Source organism: Pristiophorus japonicus, chromosome 8, assembly GCF_044704955.1.
Source record: "Pristiophorus japonicus isolate sPriJap1 chromosome 8, sPriJap1.hap1, whole genome shotgun sequence".
Classification (NCBI taxonomy): domain Eukaryota; kingdom Metazoa; phylum Chordata; class Chondrichthyes; family Pristiophoridae; genus Pristiophorus; species Pristiophorus japonicus.
In genome coordinates this window covers 233,166,991-233,187,277 of record NC_091984.1, presented here as the reverse complement: position 1 = coordinate 233,187,277, position 20,287 = coordinate 233,166,991, and the positions used below count along the sequence as shown (strand labels likewise).

Here is a 20,287-nt window from a genome sequence, read left to right as displayed (position 1 = left end):
CCACCGTCAACCCTTTTAGTATCATTTGCCAGTCTATCCTAGCCAATTCACGTCTCATACCATCGAAGTTACTTTTCTTTAAGTTCAGGACCCTGGTCTCTGAATTAACTGTGTCGCTCTCCATGAAGAATTCTACCATATTATGGTCACTCTTCCCCAAGGGGCCATGCACGACCAGATTACTAATTTAGGGAGTTTTTACCCTAAATCCCCACAGCTTGGCGTTTAATTAATAGCCATTGGCATGGAACTTTAGTATAAGCCTTTAGAAGGTCGAGATACACCATGTCACAGGGATTACAGCAGTCCACTTGGATGGTCACCTCCTCAAAAAAGTCAAGGAGGTTGGTCAGGCAGGATTTTTCCCCTTCTGAATCCATGTTGATTCCTATTTGCGAGATTCTAATTGCACAGACGATCCTCAAGTTTATTCCTGATTATTTGATTCAACATCCAACGTCTTGCATTTATATAATGCCTTTAACGTAGTAAAACTTCCTAAGGCGCTTCACAGGAGCGACATCAGACAAAATTTGACACCGAGCCACATCAGGAGATATTAGGGCAGGTTTCAGAAGCATCTTAAAAGGAGGAGGGCGTGGTAGAGAAGACAGAGAGGTTTCGGGAGAGAATTTCATAGCATCGGACCTAAACGGCTGAAGGCATGGACATCAATGTAGAGCCTAAGGAAAATGGGGATGCACAAGAGGCCAGAATTATAGGAATGCAGAGTTCGTGGAGCGCTGAAAGCAATGTTCCCTGTAAGCTGTGCGACCGCGCAGCGCTCTAGAATCCCATGCAGTCGGTGAGCCAGCTTTTAAATGCAAAAGACACGCATGCACAGATTTTTGAATGGGTCATGCAGCCACTTAAAGAATGCAGCTCAAAAAAGACTTAGAGGAAACACTGGTTGTAAGGCTAGAAGAGATCACAGTTATGGACAGGGGTGAGGCCATGGAGAGACTAGAACACAAGGAATAGAATTAAAAAAAAAAAAAAAAATCGAGGTGTTGCTGGACTGGGGGCCAATGTACGTCAGCGAGCACTGGGGTGATGAATGAACATGATGGTGCGAGTTAGGACAAGTTGGATGAACTTTCATGGAAGAAAGATGAATAGGTCTAAGTTGCCTTTGTCTGTTTTTGAATATAAACACCACATTAGCCAGTTTCAATCTTTTGGTACCTCTCCCGCTCCAATGACTACTTCAAGATGATAATCAGCACTCTGGGATAATTATCATCTATTCCAGGAGACTCATTTGTTTTGAACCCGATTAGCCTGTTTAGGAATTCCATCTCATTTAGAACAAATCATTGATTCACTTGGGATATCTGTGTTTGGAGAGTGCATGTTACTCATATCTTCCCTTGTGAATACTTGGAGAAAGTATTTCTTGGCAACCAGAACTGGACAGAGTACTCAAAATGATACAGATGAGGGTGAAAGAAGTTTAACAGGGCCGGGGTGGAGGAAACAACATAATGGAAGAAAAAGAATTGGGAAATAAAATTTGCGTGATCATTGCATTCCTCACATGCAATCTCCGGAGCTCAGCCAGGCCACTGGGAGCTGGTGGGTCGTGGTACAAAACTTAAGGTAAGCAAGGAGAAGGGGAATGAGAAGAAAAAAAACACATACACAAAAGCTGGGATTACCATTGGTGCTTTGGCACACAGCCGAGTGACCACAGTTCACAGCAGAAGCCAATATTGCTCTGCTGGAGAGTGAAACACAGTCGACAGGAACAAAAGAGGGGCAGAAAGTTTCAAATAAAAAAAGGAACCCAAAATACGTCAGCTCCTTCTGCTCATGGCTGGAATCTGTGCAGCTTTTTGAGCTGCTATTGCACACAAAGCTTTCTTCATTTGTCTTCCGCTGTGTACATGGTTTGACACTCCAGTGAATAAGTAATCTAGTGATCATCTTTGTTCGCAATGTTTGAGGCAGCAAGAATTATGACTCAATGGCAACTTAAACCCCGAAACATTTCAATCAAAACAATGCAAGCAGAATTTGAAAAAAAAACTCCTGAGCTCAGCAGGACTTGGACACTTGAGCGCCTGTTTCTGCAGAAGCCTTCTCTTGGCAGACTAAAGCCATTATTCAACAAACAGCGTAATCCTCCAGATTTATCTGTTGACCCCCTATTTTAGCTTTGATGTCACAAAGAGTAGCAAGACCCTGTTTGTGGATTTCAGACCCTGCTGTTTTTGGATAGCAACAAGTTTCAGAATTGTCACAATCGAGCTGAACATCAACAATATATTTTTTTTATTCATTCACAGGATGTGGGCGTCGCTGGCAAGGCCAACATTTATTGCCCAGCCCTAATTGTCCTTAACTGAGTGGCTGATACACCATTTCAGAGGGCAGTTAAGAGTCAACCACATTGTGGTCTGGAGTCAGAGGACGGCAGATTTCCTTCCCTAAAGGACATTAGTGAACCAGATGGGCTTTAATATCAATTTGGTAGTTATATGGTCACTATTATGGATACTAGCTTTTTAATTCCAGATTTATTGAATTAATTAAACTCAAATTCCCCAGCTGCTGTGGTGAGATTTACACTCACATCTCTGGATCATTAGTTCAAGCCTCTGGATTACTACTCCAGTAACATAACCACTATGCTATCGTACCCCCCCAAATAATAATATAAAATGTATGCTATGGTTTGTAACTTCGACAATCAACTTTCTGTCTGCAATATTTAGAGATACTTGTAAATGATGGTGTCAAATTTTGCAAATTTGGGACTTTTTCCAAATGATGGAGATATCTCTCCCACGATTTATATTGATTGGCGTCATTTCACACGAACCCGACGACTTGGTGAACGTGGCCAGTTTTTCAGCTTCAGCTGATATGCTGGGCGAGCCCTGGGCACAGGCAATCTAGGGATGGATCGCTGTGCACTACCGCAGATCTTAAAGGGATGCAGCAGCATAAATTGCGATTGCCATTTAGGCCTGGTGGTTACCATCAGAAACAGTATTCAAATGGCCAACATTCCGACAGTGCAAACCTGCTGCACTGGACAATTTATTTTAAAAAAAAAAAGGCTCCCACCCAGAGGCGTTTCCAGAATTGGATACGGAAGGTGTCATTGCATCGTTCCCGCAGCAGTTACACGAGATGTAAATCCTTCTGCCTGCTACGGACAAGAGCTTCCTGCCCCCAATCATTCAGACCTAAACAGTCATCATATGCAAACAGGGGCAGAATCCTGGCGACACGGTCTTTGCTCCTATTGCCCCTCTTTAATGCCCCAGGAACAGGTGCAGAAAGACTATTAGAGACCCGAACATTGTCCACGTAACGTGTAATCAAGAAAATTATTTTCCATAAAATCAATCTAGCTCGGTCTGAAGATCACGTGAAGAATTCATTATCTTTATTTGAAGGCTGGTTGCAGAACTAATGGTGTTTGCAACTGCATGGAATATTTTGCATAAGAACGTAAGAAAAAAAGAGCAGGAGTAGGCCATATGGCCCCCTCGAGCCTGCCCCGCCATTTAATACGATCATGGACTCAGGTCCACTTCCCTGCCCGCCCCCTTATTCCCTTATCGTTTAAGAAACTGTCTATTTCTGTCTTAAATTTTTTCAATGTCCCAGCTCTCTGAGGCAGTGAATTCCACAGATCCACAACCGACTGAGAGAAGAAATTTCTCCTCATCTCAGTTTTAAATGGGCGGCCGCTTATTCTAAGATTATGCCCTCTAGTTCGAGTCTCTCCCATCAGTGGAAACATCTTCTCTCCAGGGAGCAATGGAGCATGAACTGAGGATCACCACTCGAAGAACAAATCAGAAGAACATTTTTAATACAGAGGGTCAGAGTCAAAGGCTACAACTGGGATACAGGACTGGAGGAGATTGCAGAGGTAAAGTGGAACAAGACGAAAGAGGGGTTGATTCCAGTACATCGGGGATATGGAGCCAATGGAGGACAGCAAGGCCGAGTGATGGGCGAATGGAAGAGGATTTAGGTGGCATACACTAGAAAAAAGGTCATAGAGAGTGGCTGGAGCTCATTAATTACAATATTCTGCACACATTCCTTTACCAAGGCACAAGCAAAATACCAGCAGTATTTATTTACTTAACAATTCAGGAACTACTGTCGGCTATGCCCCAAAATAATGCAATGCTCAAATCTTTACCCATCTGAAGTAAAGCAAATTAGCAGGTTTCATGAGTTTGATTTATTTGAACGGGTTAACGTCTTCACAGAGAGAAATTTTGTACAAGCATATGAAGCTTTCGTATGAGAACAGGGCCGATTGTTCTACCCGCATATATTGACTTCACACTTTCCTCCATAATAGAATCATAAAAATTTACGGCACAGGAGGAGGCCATTCAGCCCATCCTGTCTGTGCCAGCGAAAAAGAACTATCCAGCCTAATCCCACTTTCCAGCTCCTGGTCCGTAGAGTCTTGCAGAATACGGCACTTCAAGTGCAAATCCAATTCAATTAGAGTGAGCATCAACACTGGGGCAAAATCATTAAATTTTTTTTGTATCTTTTTGTTGATGTTTTAAGTAGTAAGTGATGACTTTGTTGGGAAAGATTGGTTTAAAACAGATAGTTTACTGGGGCAGATTTTCCTGTTCCTCCGCTTGGAACTATTGAGTCACCTGGGCGCAGATAATATGGGAAAATTGGGTAGAAAACAATGGAAACGATAAAATATGCCCCGCAGAGTCTGACAGGGTGAGGGAGCTGAATTAACACAATACTACTGGAGCACGCTTATTTACCTGTACGAATGCATTCAATGCACGCACACCATGAGACACAGTTACTCCCAATGTTTTTGATAATCTGCCAAAATGCACGGTTTAAAAGAAAGAAAGAAATAAAGACTTGGGGCTAGCCTTTCCTCTTCACTTTTGGCGGTTTTCTCGGCGGTGCTGCTCGTTTCCAGCAGAAAATCACCCAACAAAAGTTTCCATTTCATTTTTTTAAAAAACGAGTTCCGCTGACATTTTCAAAATACCGCTGGGGAGCGGACCGCCCACGTGCATCACCGAGTAAGCCGCCACCGCCGAGTTTTGCCTCAGTGGTGACCCAAAGGTAAGATCGAAAAAAAAAGACCACGAAAAGTAGCCGGAGCTGGGCGGGAGGTAAGTACCCCTGCAAAAGAAAGGTAAGTTAAAGGTTTTTTTTAATAATTCTTCTACGACGATTAAGTTATAAAGGATCTTGGGAATGTTTTCTGAATTTTTATTTTTTGTTTCATTGAAAAAATGTGTTTTTTCCCCCCCCTCCCGAAGCCCAATCGCAGCCTCGGTCTAAATTTGAGTACTTACCGCCCATTCTGGTTAAGATCTGCCCATTTTGCCCAGGATCGCGGTTAACCGCTGAGAATCTATGTGCAAGATCCATTTCCTCACCAGGTGGTATTTTTTCCCTTTTTTAATGCAATTTTTCGCGAGTGTTATTTGAAGAATCTTAGTGGTCTTTTTGGGTGGCAATCCGGCAGTGAGGGGCTTCTGGGAAAGTCTAGCCCCTGGATTTATATAGCAACTTTCACGATCACCGGACGTCTCAAAGCGCTTTACAGGCAATTAAATACTTTTGAAGGTTAGTCAGTGTTTTAATGTAAGAAACACAGTAGCCAATTTGCGCACAAGCTAGTTCCCACAAACAGCAATACGATAATGACCGGATAATCTGTTTTTTTTGTTATGTTGATTGAGGGATAGATATTGGCCACAACACTGGGGATAATTCCCCTGCTCTTCTTCGAAATAGTGCCAGGATATCTTATACGTCCACTTGAGAGAGCAGACAGGGACTTGGTTTAACATCTCATCCGAAAGACGGCACCTCTGACAGTGCAGTGCTCCCGCAGCACTGCACTGGAGTATCAGCCTAGAATTTTTTGTGCTCCAGTCCCTGGAGTGGGACTTGAACCCACAACCTTCTGACCCAGAGGAAAAAATTACTGAACAACCGAGAAATTAAAAACAAAATCCATGCTTAAGTTAAACTATAATTCTCTGCAACTGACTTCTCTGTTAGAAATGTTCTCCTTTTTCCTCCTGTTCCGACTCCTTGCCAGGATACGGTTCCATGTCCTCCAGTACCTTCCTTACAGGGCCATTATTCAAATATAAAAACTGACATTATCAGCAGTATATTTGACCTTGGGCAACATCGCAGACCAGCCCAATTCACAAGTCCTCATCCAGCAGGAGTCCAGATCGGGAGCAGGAATCTGCCCAGTTTTATCCCCTCTCTGACCCAGAGGCATGGAATGTAACAGTAGTGCTCCGACTGTCTCCCTGGTTAAGATAAGTAAACACAGCACTGACAAAGCATCGATCCTGAGGCTTTCCCAGCCTCTTGGCTCAATGACTTATTGGATCGATGCAGTGGGCCAGGGAAGTGGAGCATAATTGATTTTCAAATGGGATTTTTATATTAGAACATAAGAATTAGGAACAGGAGGTGGCCACACAGTCGGTCCTTCAAGCCTGCTGCGCCATTCAAGAAGATCACAGTTGATCTTCAAGCTCAACTCCACTTTGCTGCCCGATCCCCATATCCCCTCGAGTCCAAAAATCTATTTATCTCAGCCTTGAATATATTCAATAACTCAGCATACACAGCCCTATGGGGTAGAGAATTCCAAAGATTCACAACCCTCAGTGAAGAAATTTCTTCTCATCTCAGTCTTAAATGGCTGAATCCTTATCCCAAGACTATGCCCCCTAGTTCTAGACTCTCCAGCCACCTGGTCAATTCCCCTCAGAAACTTACATGTTTCAATGAGATCACTACTCATTCTTCTAAACTCCAGAGAGTATAGGCCCAATCTACTCAATCTCTCCTCAGAGGACAACTACAGCTGTGAGGAGAGATGATATGTTAGGATTATCAAATGAGGCCATATGGGTTGAACTGAAGAACAAAAAAGGGGCAGTCACACTGCTAGGAGTGTACTACAGAACCCCAAACAGTCAGAGGGAGATAGAAGAGCAAATATGTAGGCAAATTTCCAAAAAGTGCAAAAACAATTGGGTAGTAATAATAGGGGATTTCAACTACCCTAATATTAACTGGGATAGAATTAGTGTGAAAGGTATAGAGGGATCAGAATTCTTAAAATGCATTCAGGAAAACTTTTTTTAGCCAGTACGTAGCAAGACCAACAAGGGAGGGGGCGGTTCTGGACTTAGTTTTAAGAAATTAAGCTGGGCAGGTGGAAGGGGCAACAATGGGAGAGTATTATGGTGCTCGTGATCATAATTCAATTAGAATTCGGGTAGTTATGGAAAAGGACTAAGATAGACCAGGAATAAGAGTTCTCAATTGGGGAAAAGCTAATTTTACCAAGCTGAGATGAGATTTAGCCAAAGTGGATTGGAAACAGCTACTTGAAGGTAAATCAGTGTCAGAGCAGTGGGAGGCATTCAAGGAGGAGATAGCAAGGGTTCAGAGCAAGTATGTTCTCAAAGAAAAAGGGTGGGACTAATAAATCTAGAGCCCACTGGATGTTAAGGAGTATACAGGGTAGGATAAAGCTAAAAAGGGAAGCTAATAACAGATGCAGAGAGCTCAATACTGCAGAAACCCTGGAGGAGTATAGGAAGCGCAGGGATGAAATTAAAAAGGAAATTAGAAAAGCAAAAAGAGAGGGCATAAAAAATAAAGGTAACCTGTGTGTGGAGGCAGAAGATGTGGGTATGTTTCTTAATGAATTCTTTGCGCTGGTTTTCACAAAAGAGAAGGATGATGCAGACTTTGGAATCAGGGAGGAGGAGTGTGAAATATTAGATGAAATAAATAGAGAGGGGAAGTATTAAGTGGTTTAGCATCTTTGAAAGTGGATAAATCCCCAGGCCCGGATAAAACATATTCCCGGCTGTTAAGAGAAGAAAGAGAGAAAATAGCAGAGGCTCTGACCATCATTTTCCAATCCTCTCTGGCCATAGTTGTGGTGCCGGAGGACGACTAATATTGTACAGTTGTTTAAAAAGGGAGGAAGGGATAGAGTGAGTAATTACAGGCCAGTCAGCCTAACCTCAATGGCAGGAAAATTATTGGAAAAAATTCTGAGGGACAGGATAAATTTTCATTGAGAGATGCGGATTAATCAAGAACTGTTAGCATGGATTTGTTAAGGGAAGGTCATGTCTGATTAACTCAATTGCATTTTTTGAGGAGGTAACAAAGAGGGTTTATGAGGTTAGTGCATTTGATGGATTTTAGCATTTTGGATTTTAGCAAGGCTTTTGAGAAGGTCCCACATGGCAGACTGGTCACGAAAGTAAAAGCCCATGGCAAGTTGGATCCAAAATTGGCTCAGGATGCAAAAGGTAATGGTCAATGGGTGTTTTTGTGACTGGAAGGCTGTCTCAGTACCAGGTTTCTTGCTTTTTGTGATAAAGAAGATGAAAGCTGGAGACTGCAGGAATATATCAATGGACTGGTCAGGTGGGCAGAACAGTGGCAAATGGAATTCAATCCAGAGAAGTGTGAGGTAATGCATTTGGGGAGCGCTAACAAGGAAAGGGAATACACAATAAATGGTAGGACAGTGAGAAGTGTAGAGGAACAAAGGCACCTTGGCGTGCATGTCCACAGAACCCTGAAGGAAGCAAGATAGATAGATAAGGTGGTTAAGAAGGCATATGGGATACTTGCCTTTATTAGCCGAGGCACAGAATATAAGAGCAGGGAGGTTATGCTTGAACTGTATAAAATATTAGTTAGGCCACAGCTAGAGTACTGCGTGCAGTTCTGGTCACTACATTACAGGAAAGATGTGAAAGCACTACTGAGGGTACAGAAGAGATTTACAAGGATATTGCCTGGACTGGAGAATTTTAGCTACGAGGAAAGATTGGATAGGCTGGAGTTGTTTTCTTTGGAACGGAGGAGGCTGAGGGGGAAGACCTAATTGAGGTGTATAAAATTATGAGGGGCCGAGATAGAGTGGATAGGAAGGACCTATTTTCCCTTAGCCGAGGGGTCAAAAACCAGTTTGCATAGATTTAAAGTCAGTGGTAGGAGATTTGAGGGGAAATTTTTACACCCTTAGGGTGGTGGGGTTGTGGAACTCACTGCCTGAAAGGGTAGTAGAGGCAGAAACCCTCATAGGATTTTAAAAGAATTTAGATATACACTTGAAGTACCATAACCTACAAGGCTAAGGGCCAAGAGTTGGAAAGTGGGATTAGCCTGGATAGCTCTTTGTTGGCTGGCACGAGCACGATGTGCTATAAATTTCTATGTTTTATGATTCTATGAACCCTCTCATCCCAGAGATCAATCTAGTGAACCTTCATTGCACCATCTCCTAGGCATGTATGTCCTTTCTCAGATAAGGAGACCAAAACTATGCACAGTACTCATGGTGTGAATATTAATGGTCCCAGTTTAAAAAGATAAAATACCAAGATTACTATATTTAGCGAATGAAGAATGAGCATTTCAGACAGGGTGGATTTTTAAAAAAAATGATAGAATTGTTAATAGTGTGACAAAGGCTGTCAACGAGCTACCAAACCAAGAGATCGAAATGTCTTGTTTTCCAATCCTTGAAATTCTGCTGAAAAGCTAAGTCAAAATAGACAACCATTCCTGCTACTCTATCAAGTCCACTATTTTGAATCCATACTGGCTGAGTGCATGCTGCCTATCGCTGGAGTCTGACCTAGTTTACCTGGAGACAGGAAAGAAAGGCAATAAGCTCACTTCTATAGCCATCACCATTCCTGACAGAGCATGGGCTGATAAGAACAGCAGATCTGAAGGTACAACTACTGAACCGATTTAAAATAAAACAGATGAAAAAGCACCCTAGTGATAGAATAAGGGCGAGAAGAGCGGAGGGATTAAGGAGAGAGACAGGGGAGGGGAGAGGAAAAAACAAGGGGCGGAAAAAAGAGGGGCGAAAGGAAATGGGGACAGCGACAAACAGGGAGAGGGTAGAAACACAAAGGGAAGGAAATGCAAGAGAGCGGGAGGGAGACAGGGGATAGAGAGGATGAAGGGAAGGGAAATTGGGGGTGATCAAAGATCAGAAAATTATCTCGGAAACATTGCTGTAGGAAAATCAGTGTAGCTGGTGGGGGTACCTGCTGAAAGCTTGCTAGTGGAGCCAAGGCACTATAAACTCGATAGCAACAGTTGCAGTCCCAGGATTCTTGTTGCACTGTTGCTCAGCACAACTCTACAGTGAATGTTTATGTGTGGGGAATCATGGATGGTGGCTGTCAAGAGAGCGACAAAAACAATGGAGTTGTTCCTGAAAGAGGGCACTGTGAGGTGAGCATAAAATCATCATCATCATCATCATCATAGACAGTCCCTCGGAATCGAGGAAGACTTGCTTCCACTCTCAAAATGAGTCCTTAGGTGGCTGAACAGTCCAATATGAGAACCACAGTACCTGTCACAGGTGGGACAGACAGTCGTTGAGGGAAAGGGCAACTGGCTTGCCGCACGCTCTTTCCGTTGCCTGCGCTTGTTTTCTGCATGCTCTCGGTGATGAGACTCGAGATGCTCAGCGCCCTCCCGGATGCACTTCCTCCACTTAGGACGGTCTTTGGCCAGGCACTACTCCCAGATGTCAGTGGGGATGTTGCACTTTTTCAAGGAGGCTTTGAGGGTGTCCTTGTAACGTTTTCTCTGCCCACCTTTGGCTCGTGTGCCGTGAAGGAGCTCCGAGTAGAGTGCTTGCTTTGGGATTCTCGTGTCTGGCATGCGAACGATGTGGCCTGAACCAGCGGAGCTGATCCAAGTGTGGTCAGTGCTTAAATGCTGGGGATGTTGGCCTGGTCGAGGACGCTAATGTTGGTGCGTCTGTCCTCCCAGGGAATTTGTAGGATCTTTCGGAGGCATCGTTGGTGTAAAGTCCTGTCCCCTCAGTACAGATTCACACAAGGCATGTAGTGAAGTCAAGGTCACTCTGGACCTGCACCTTTATTTCACAGCTCTGGAATGCTGCACTTGCCTGAGACCTGCCCTTATATACCTGTCTCTTGCAAGTGCATCCCTGGTGGTCAGGTATACTGGTGGTTACAGGTCATATCTTATGACAGTCATGTAGAGCATGATAGGATACAGTTATATATAATGTAAGATACATGACAGTTGGTGCTATTTCTCCAGTGACTTGAGGAGTCCACTGTACATGATTCATGTCTCTGAGCCATACAGGAGGTCGGGTATGACTACAGCCCTGTAGAACATGAGCTTGGTGGCGGTTTTGAGAGCCTGGTCTTCAAACACAGACGGCCGAAGGCTAAAATCACTGGTCTGTTGGCATGCCATGATCAGCGATGTATCACTGAATGCCAGGACAGGCTCGAGGGGCTGAATGGCCTTATCCTGTACCTATGTGCATTTTATTCTTCTTAATGCATCACATAACGTGATTCTCTCAGCATCGCCTACAGGCGCAATACCATTAGAACATAAGAACATAAGAATTAGGAACAGGAGTAGGCCATCTAGCCCCTCGAGCCTGCTCCGCCATTCAACAAGATCATGGCTGATTTGGCCGTGGACTCAGCTCCACTTACCCGCCCGCTCCCCGTAATCCTTAATTCTCTTATTGGTTAAAAATCTATCTATCTGTGATTTGAATACATTCAATGAGCTAGCCTCAACTGCTTCCCTGGGCAGAGAATTCCACAGATTCACAACCCTCTAGGAGAAGAAATTCCTTCTCAACTCGGTTTTAAATTGGCTCCCCCGTATTTTGAGGCTGTGCCCCCTAGTTCTAGTCTCCCCGACCAGTGGAAACAACCTCTCTGCCTCTATCTTGTCTATCCCTTTCATTATTTTAAATGTTTCTATAAGATCATCGCTCATCCTTCTGAACTCCAACAAGTAAAGACCCAGTCTACTCAATCTATCATCATAAGGTAACCCTCTCATCTCCGGAATCAGCCTAGTGAATCGTCCCTGTACCCCCTCCAAAAGCTAGTATATCCTTCCTTAAGTAAGGTGACCAAAACTGCACGCAGTACTCCAGGTGCGGCCTCATCAATACCCTGTACAGTTGCAGCAGGACCTCCCTGCTTTTGTACTCCATCCCTCTCGCAATGAAGGCCAACATTCCATTCGCCTTCCTGATTACCTGCTGCACCTGCAAACTAACTTTTTGGGATTCATGCACAAGGATCCCCAAGTCCCTCTGCACCGCAGCATGTTGTAATTTCTCCCCATTCAAATAATATTCCCTTTTACTGTTTCCCCCCCCCCCCCCCCCCCCAAGGTGGATGACCTCACACTTTCCGACATTGTATTCCATCTGCCAAACCTTAGCCCATTCGCTTAACCTAGCTAAATCTCTTTGCAGCCTCTCTGTGTCCTCTACACAACCCGCTTTCCCACTAATCTTTGTGTCATCTGCAAATTTTGTTACACTACAATCTGTCCCCTCTTCCAGGTCATCTATGTATATTGTAAACAGTTGTGGTCCCAGCACCAATCCCTGTGGCACACCACTAACCACCGATTTCCAACCCGAAAAAGACCCATTTATCCCGACTCTCTGCTTTCTGTTCGCCAGCCAATTCTCGATCCATGCTAATACATTTCCTCTGACTCCGCGTACCTTTATCTTCTGCAGTAACCTTTTGTGTGGCACCTTATCGAATGCCTTTTGGAAATCTAAATACACCACATCCATCGGTACACCTCTATCCACCATGCTATATTTCAAAGAATTCCAGTAAATTAGTTAAACATGATTTCCCCTTCATGAATCTATGCTGCGTCTGCTTGATTGCACTATTCCTATCTAGATGTCCCGCTATTTCTTCCTTAATGATAGTTTCAAGCATTTTCCTCACTACAGATGTTAAACTAACCGGCCTATATAGTTACCTGCCTTTTGTCTGCCCCCTTTTTTAAACAGAGGCGTTACATTAGCTGCTTTCCAATCCGCTGGTACCTCCCCAGAGTCCAGAGAATTTTGGTAGATTATAGCGAATTCATCTGCTATAACTTCCGCCATCTCTTTTAATACCCTGGGATGCATTTCATCAGGACCAGGGGACTTGTCTACCTTGAGTCCCATTAGCCTGTCCAGCACTACCCCCCTAGTGATAGTCTCAAGGTCCTTCCTTCCCACATTCCTGTGACCAGCAATTTTTGGTATGGTTTCTGTGTCTTCCACTGTGAAGACTGAAGCAAAATAATTGGTTAAGGTCTCAGCCATTTCCACATTTCCCATTATTAAATCCCTTTTCTCATCTTCTAAAGGGACCAACATTTACTTTAGTCATTCTTTTCCGTTTTATCTATCTGTAAAAGCTTTTACTATCTGTTTTTATGTTTTGCGCAAGTTTACCTTCGTAATCTATCTTTCCTTTCTTTATTGCTTTCGTAGTCATTCTTTGCTGTTGTTTAAAATTTTCCTAATCTTCTTGTTTCCCACTAACCTTGGCCACCTTATACGCATTGGTTTTTGATACTCTCCTTTATTTCCTTGGTTATCCACGGCTGGTTATCCCTTCTCTTACCATCCTTTTTCACTGGAATATATTTTTGTTGAGCACTATGATAGAGCTCCTTAAAAGTCCTCCACTGTTCCTCAATTGTGCCACCGTTTAGTCTGTGTTTCCAGTCTACTTTAGCCAACTCTGCCCTCATCCCACTGTAGTCCCCTTTGTTTAGCATAGTACGTTAGTTTGAGACACTACTTCCTCACCCTCAATTTGTATTACAAATTCAACCATACTGCGATCACTCATTCTGAGAGGATCTTTCACTCGGAGATAGTTTATTTTTCCTGTCTCAGTACACAAGACCAGATCTAAGATAGCTTGCTCCCTTGTAGGTTCTGTAACATACTGTTCTAAGAAACAATCCCGTATGCATTCTATGAATTCCTCCTCCAGGCTACCCCGTGCGATTTGATTTGACCAATCGATATGTAGGTTAAAATCCCCCATGGTTACTGCCGTTCCTTTTTCACATGCCTCCATTATTCCCTTGATTATTGCCCGCCCCACCGTGAAGTTATTATTTGGAGACCGCAAAACTACGCCCACCAGTGACGTTTTCCTCTTACTATCTCTAATCTCCACCCACAATGATTCAACATTTTGTTCATTAGAGCCAATATCGTCTCTCACAACTGCCCTGATATCATCCTTTATTAACAGAGCTACCCCACCTCCTTTCCCTTCTTGTCTATCTTTCCGAATCATCAGATACCCCTGTAAGTTTAATTCCCAGTCTTGGCCACCCTGCAACCACGTTTCTGTAATGGCCACCAAATCATACCCATTTGTAATGATTTGTGCCGTCAACTCATTTACTTTATTTCGAATGCTGCGTGCGTTTAGGTAGACTGCTTTAATTAGACTGTTGCAACAACTCACTGCATCTCGTCGATCACCCATGATGTTGCATACAGAAAGTCAAGATGAAGAGGTACAGTAAGTAATCAGGAAGGCAAATGGAATGTTGGCCTTTATTGCAAGTGGGAGAGAATATAAAAGTAGATAAGTCCTGCTACAACTGTACAGGGTATTGGTGAGGCCACACCTGGAGTACTGTGTACAGTTTTGGTCTCCGTATTTAAGAAAGGATATACTTGCATTGGAGGCTGTTCAGAGAAGATTCACTAGGTAGATTCTGGAGATGAGGGAGTTGACTTATGGGGATAGGTTGAGTAGGTTGAGCCTATACTCATTGGAATGCAGAAGAATGAAAGGTGACCTTATTGGAACTTATAAGATAATGAGGGGGCTCGACAGGGTGGATGCAGAGAGGATATTTCCACTCATAGGGGAAACTAAAACTAGGGGACATAGTCTTAGAATAAAAGGCTGCCCATTTAGAACTGAGATGAAGAGAAATTTCTTCCCTCAGAGGGTTGTAAATCTATGGAATTCTCTGCCGCAGAGAGCTGTGGAGGCTGTGTCATTGAATATATTTAAGGCGGAGATAGACAGATTTTTGAACAATAACGAAGTGAAGGGTTATGGGGAGCGGGCAGGGAAGTGGAGTTGAATCCATGATCAGACCAGCCATGATCTTACTGAATGGCGGAGCAGGCTTGAGGGGCCAAATGGCCTACTCCTGCTCCTATTTCTTATGTTCTTATTCATTTCAAGCAGGGTTAGAGGTAAAGGAGATAATAAAGGGGTAGCAAAATTACGGGAGGAGTGGCCGAAGAGGAGGAGGGGAGGGGTTGAGACTGAGATAGGAATCCCGCTGGGAAAGAGAGAGATGAGGGAGAAGGATGGAGAGGGTAAGGTGAAGGCTGGGGAAGAGGAAGTGTGGGATTGCAGTAGAGTGAAGGGTGGAGGAAGGAGAGGAGAAAGGGGAATAGGAGCAGGGAAGGGACAGGGAATGAGACAGGGTGTAGAAGGGCATAGGATAAGGAGGTGGGTCTCGAATACATTCTAGAAATTCACTGCTTTGATTACTTGAGCTAGGGAGGAATGCAAGTTGTGAGGAGGATGCAAAGAGGCTTCAAGGGGATATAGACAGAATATGAGTGGGAAATAACATGGCAAAAGGAATAGAAACATAGAAATTAGTGCAGGAGTAGGCCATTCAGCCCTTCTAGCCTGCACCGCCATTCAATGAGTTCATGGCTGAACATGCAACTTCAGTACCCCATTCCTGCTTTCTTGCCATACCCCTTGATCCCCCGAATAGTAAGGACTTCATCTAACTCCCTTTTGAATATATTTAGTGAATTGGCCTCAACTACTTTCTGTGGTAGAGAATTCCACAGGTTCACCACTCTCTGGGTGAAGAAGTTTCTCCTCATCTCGGTCCTAAATGGCTTACCCCTTATCCTCAGACTGTGACCCCTTGTTCTGGACTTCCCCAACATTGGGAACATTCTTCCTGCATCTAACCTGTCTAAACCCGTCAGAATTTTAAACGTTTCTATGAGGTCCCCTCTCATTCTTCTGAACTCCAGTGAATACAAGCCCAGTTGATCCAGTCTTTCTTGATAGGTCAGTCCCGCCATCCCGGGAATCAGTCTGGTGAATCTTCGCTGCACTCCCTCAATAGCAAGAATGTCCTTCCTCAAGTTAGGAGACCAAAACTGTACACAATACTCCAGGTGTGGCCTCACCAAGGCCCTGTACAACTGTAGTAACACCTCCCTGCCCCTGTACTCAAATCCCCTCGCTATGAAGGCCAACATGCCATTTGCTTTCTTAACCACCTGCTGTACCTGTATGCTAACCTTCAATGACTGATGTACCATGACACCCAAGTCTCGTTGCACCTTCCCTTTTCCTAATCTGTCACCATTCAGATAATAGTCTGTCTCTCTGTTTTTACCACCAAAGTGGATAACCTCAATAGCAAGAATGTCCTTCCTCAAGTTAGCAGACCAAAATTGTACACAATACTCCAGGTGTGGCCTCACCAAGGCCCTGTACAACTGTAGCAACACCTCCCTGCCCCTGTACTCAAATCCCCTCGCCAAGGCGGCCAACATGCCATTTGCTTTCTTAACTGCCTGCTGAACCTGCATGCCAACCTTCAATGACTGATTTACCATGACACCCAGGTCTCGTTGCACCTCCCCTTTTCCTAATCTGTCACCATTCAGATAATAGTCTGTCTCTCTTTTTACCACCAAAGTGGATAACCTCACATTTATCCACATTATACTTCATCTGTCATGCATTTGCCCACTCACCTAACCTATCCAAGTCACTCTGCAGCCTCATAGCATCCTCCTCGCAGCTCACACTGCCACCCAACTTAGTGTCATCCGCAAATTTGGAGATACTACATTTAATCCCCGCGTCTAAATCATTAATGTACAATGTAAACAACTGGGGCCCCAGCACAGAACCTTGCGGTACCCCACTAGTCACTGCCTACCATTCTGAAAAGTACCCATTTACTCCTACTCTTTGCTTCCTGTCTGCCAACCAGTTCTCAATCCACGTCAGCACACTACCCCCAATCCCATGTGCTTTAACTTTGCACATTAATCTCTTGTGTGGGACCTTGTCGAAAGCCTTCTGAAAGTCCAAATGCACCACATCAACTGGTTCTCCCTTGTCCACGCTACTGGAAACATCCTCAAAAAATTCCAGAAGATTTGTCAAGCATGATTTCCCTTTCACAAATCCATGCTGACTTGGACCGATCATGTCACCTCTTTCCAAATGTGAAGAAATGTGAAGTTATCTACTTTGCTGGGGAAAATGGAAAAGCAGATTATTTTCTAAATGGTGAAAGACTGGGAAATGTTGGTGTTCAGAGGGACTAGGGTGTCCTTGCACACAAATGACTGAAAGTTAACATGCAGGTACAGCAAGCAATTAAGAAAGCAAATGGTATCTTGGCCTTTATTAAAAGAGGATTTGAGTACAAGAGTAAAGACATCTTACTGCAATTATATAGGGCCCTGGTGAGGTCACACCTGGAATATTTGTGTGCAGCTTTGGTCTCCTTACCTAAGGAAGGATATACTTGCCATAGAGGGAGTGCAACAAAGGTTCACCAGACTGATTGCTGGGATGGGGCATTGTCGTTTGAGGAGAGGCCTATATTCTCTAGAGTTTAGAAGAATGAGAGGTGATCTCATTGAAATATAGTCTAGAACCAGGGGTTACACTCTCAGAATAAGGGGTTGGCTATTTAGGGTTGAGATGAGGAGAAATTTCTTGACCTTTCACAGAGAGTGGTGAATTTTTGGAATTCTTGGAATTCTCTACCCCAGAGGGCTGTGGAGGAGGCTCAGTCATTGAGTATATATACTTTTTTTTTAAAAAGAGTTCGATAGATTTTTGGATATTAAGGGAAAGGGATATGGGGATAGTGGAGTTGAGGGAGATGATCTCATTGAGTGGCAGAGCAGGCTCTAGGGACCGAATGGCCTACTCCTGCTCCTATTTCTTATGTTCTTTTGAGCTGTTCTGTTTCTCCCAGTCGATGTGAAAATTAAATTCTCCCATTAAACACACGTGCCTCCCTGTTCTCCGTAATTGTACACCCCACCCAACTACATCGCCACTATCAGGTCTGTACACAACTTCCACCAGAGTCTTGCAGTACCTTTGTAATCCTGAGCCAGCTCACCGTTAATAATATATAACTGGTAGACATGACAAGGATCTCGATGATAAAAGGAATGCAAATAGGAAAAGAGTTGCTCATTAAATGGAATGCTTGTGAGGACTAGATAGTCAGGTTATGGTTAAAGGTTTATTCGTAGAAAGCGGATAGTTGGACCTCCAAATGAGTGGCTGTTGTTAAGGGGCCTCCCACCTGAATCTCCCCTTTGAAATGTCTTTAAAAAGACAAACAAGTCCTCCATGCTGATGTAATGTAGTGGTGAGGTTAGAGGGGCGAAATGGTCAAAAATGTCTAGCGCATATTTGTGTTTATCTGAATCGAACGGAAAGCCAGCATTGCTCGACATGTGTTCCTGGTAAACTTACTTAAAGTCTGCAGTTATCAAGTTAAATCCATTATACATATCTCCCTCTGAAGCAATTTTCTTCAAATAAGTCAAAGCGTCCTCTTCTTCAGGCAGGAAATTTGCCACGAGATGACCTTGAATAATAATTGTTTTTAAACAGAGTTATATAAAATCTTGCAATGACAGGCACAGCTTGTAGCACTTCATCTAAAATACACAAACAGCCTTCAAGATTGCAGAAGCATTTCTGCCTAAAGATCAAAATGATAAAACTGGTAGCCTTGGAATAAATTTCACAAAATTCTTAGATTCGGCACATTTCACCTGATCGACTGCATCAGAAAGGAGCACAGTTCATTTTCAAAATATACTCACTCATTAAATGCTTCTCTCTGTTGTTCTCCGAACTCAAAGCAATGCATAACGCCAGACAGTGGGTGAGGACAGGATTGAACTTGGCTGTAGTACTCTCCCACAGTTGAATAGCTTGATAAGTCTTACTGCGGCAAATTCAGCAAATCTATATTGCCAGAGTGGAGGCTAGCTGGACGTGAGCATGGGTCAGTAGGTGATGACAGATTATTAAATGGGGGCATGATCCTGTCCATGGCTGATTTGAAGCATGTATACAGGGTGACAGAATAGCAATAAAGAGTGCAAACCAGGGCAATTGTTCACCTTTCTAGCTCAGAGATGCTGAGATCAATGCATCACCCTAATTACCAGAACTGTTGGGATCAACGCATCACCACAATTTTAAAAAAAACCTTGCATTTCTATAGCACTTTTCACGACCTCAGGACATCCCAAAGCGCTTTGCAGCCAATGAAGTACTTTTGAAGTGTAATCACCAACGATCCCTCTAAGCTGCGTGGCCGCATGGCTGTCTGCTGATGCCGCGCACCCTGGGACTGGCATTTTTATTGTGAAATTTTGCACATGAAACTTTGAATGGGCCACACACCAAAAAAAAACAAATTAGTAGTGGAAACCTGGAACTCGCTCCCACAAAAATTGTGGAGGTTGAGATAGGTTTTTGTTGGGTCAGGGTATCATGGGATGTGATGGAAAGACGGGTAAATGGAGTTGAGGCATGGATCAACCATGATCTAATTGGCTACACAAATCACAACACTGGTTAATAAGGCTATAAAAATGCAAAGAGCACTGGGGTTCATTTCTAGAGGGACAGAATTGAAAAGCAGTGAAGTTATGTTAAACTTATATATAGCCTTGGTTAGACCACGTTTGTCCTACTATGCACAGTTCTGGTCTCCATACTATAAAATGTATAGCGAGGCAATGATGAAGGTGCAAAAAAGATTTACAAGGATGATAGCAGAACGGAGCGGTTGTACCGATCAGGAAAAACAGGCTGGAGCTCCTTTCTCAAGAAAAGAAAAGGCCGAGGGGTGACCCGATAAAAGTCTTTTAAGATTAAGAAGGGGTTTGATGGGGTCTTCGGCAAGAAAATGTATCCACTTGTGGTGGGGGGGGGGGGGGCAAAACTAGGGGCCATAAGTATAAGATAGTCATCAGTAAGTCCAATAGGGAATTCAGGAGGAACTTTTTTTAACCAGAGAATGGTTAGAATGTGCAACTCGCTACCACAAGGAGTAGTTGAGGTGAATAGCATAGATGCCTTTGAGTGGAACCTAGATAAACACGAGAGGGAGAAAGGAATAGAAGGCAAGGCTGATAGGGTTCGATGAAGAGGGGTGGGAGAAGGGTTGTGTTAAGCATAAACATTGGCATGGACCTGTTGGGTCAAATAGCCTTTTTCGTTGCTGTAAATTCTATGCAACAAACTTGTTGGGCTGAATGGTCGGCTCCTATGTTTTGATCTGTAAGGCTGACTACAATTTTTTGTAACGTTCCGATGCTAAATATTGC

General features: G+C 43.6%; 1 protein-coding gene across 7 annotated transcripts in view; it reads right to left on the bottom strand.

Moving 5' to 3' along the window:
* Positions 1 to 20,287, bottom strand: part of tango2 (transport and golgi organization 2 homolog (Drosophila)) — a 208,682-nt gene that overhangs the window by 30,985 nt on the left and 157,410 nt on the right. For all 7 annotated transcript variants that reach the window (XM_070888077.1, XM_070888079.1, XM_070888081.1 and 4 more), the window contains one exon: positions 18,414 to 18,528. In XM_070888077.1, the coding sequence (XP_070744178.1) occupies positions 18,414 to 18,528 (115 nt within the window). The remainder of the gene's footprint in view (positions 1 to 18,413; positions 18,529 to 20,287) is intronic.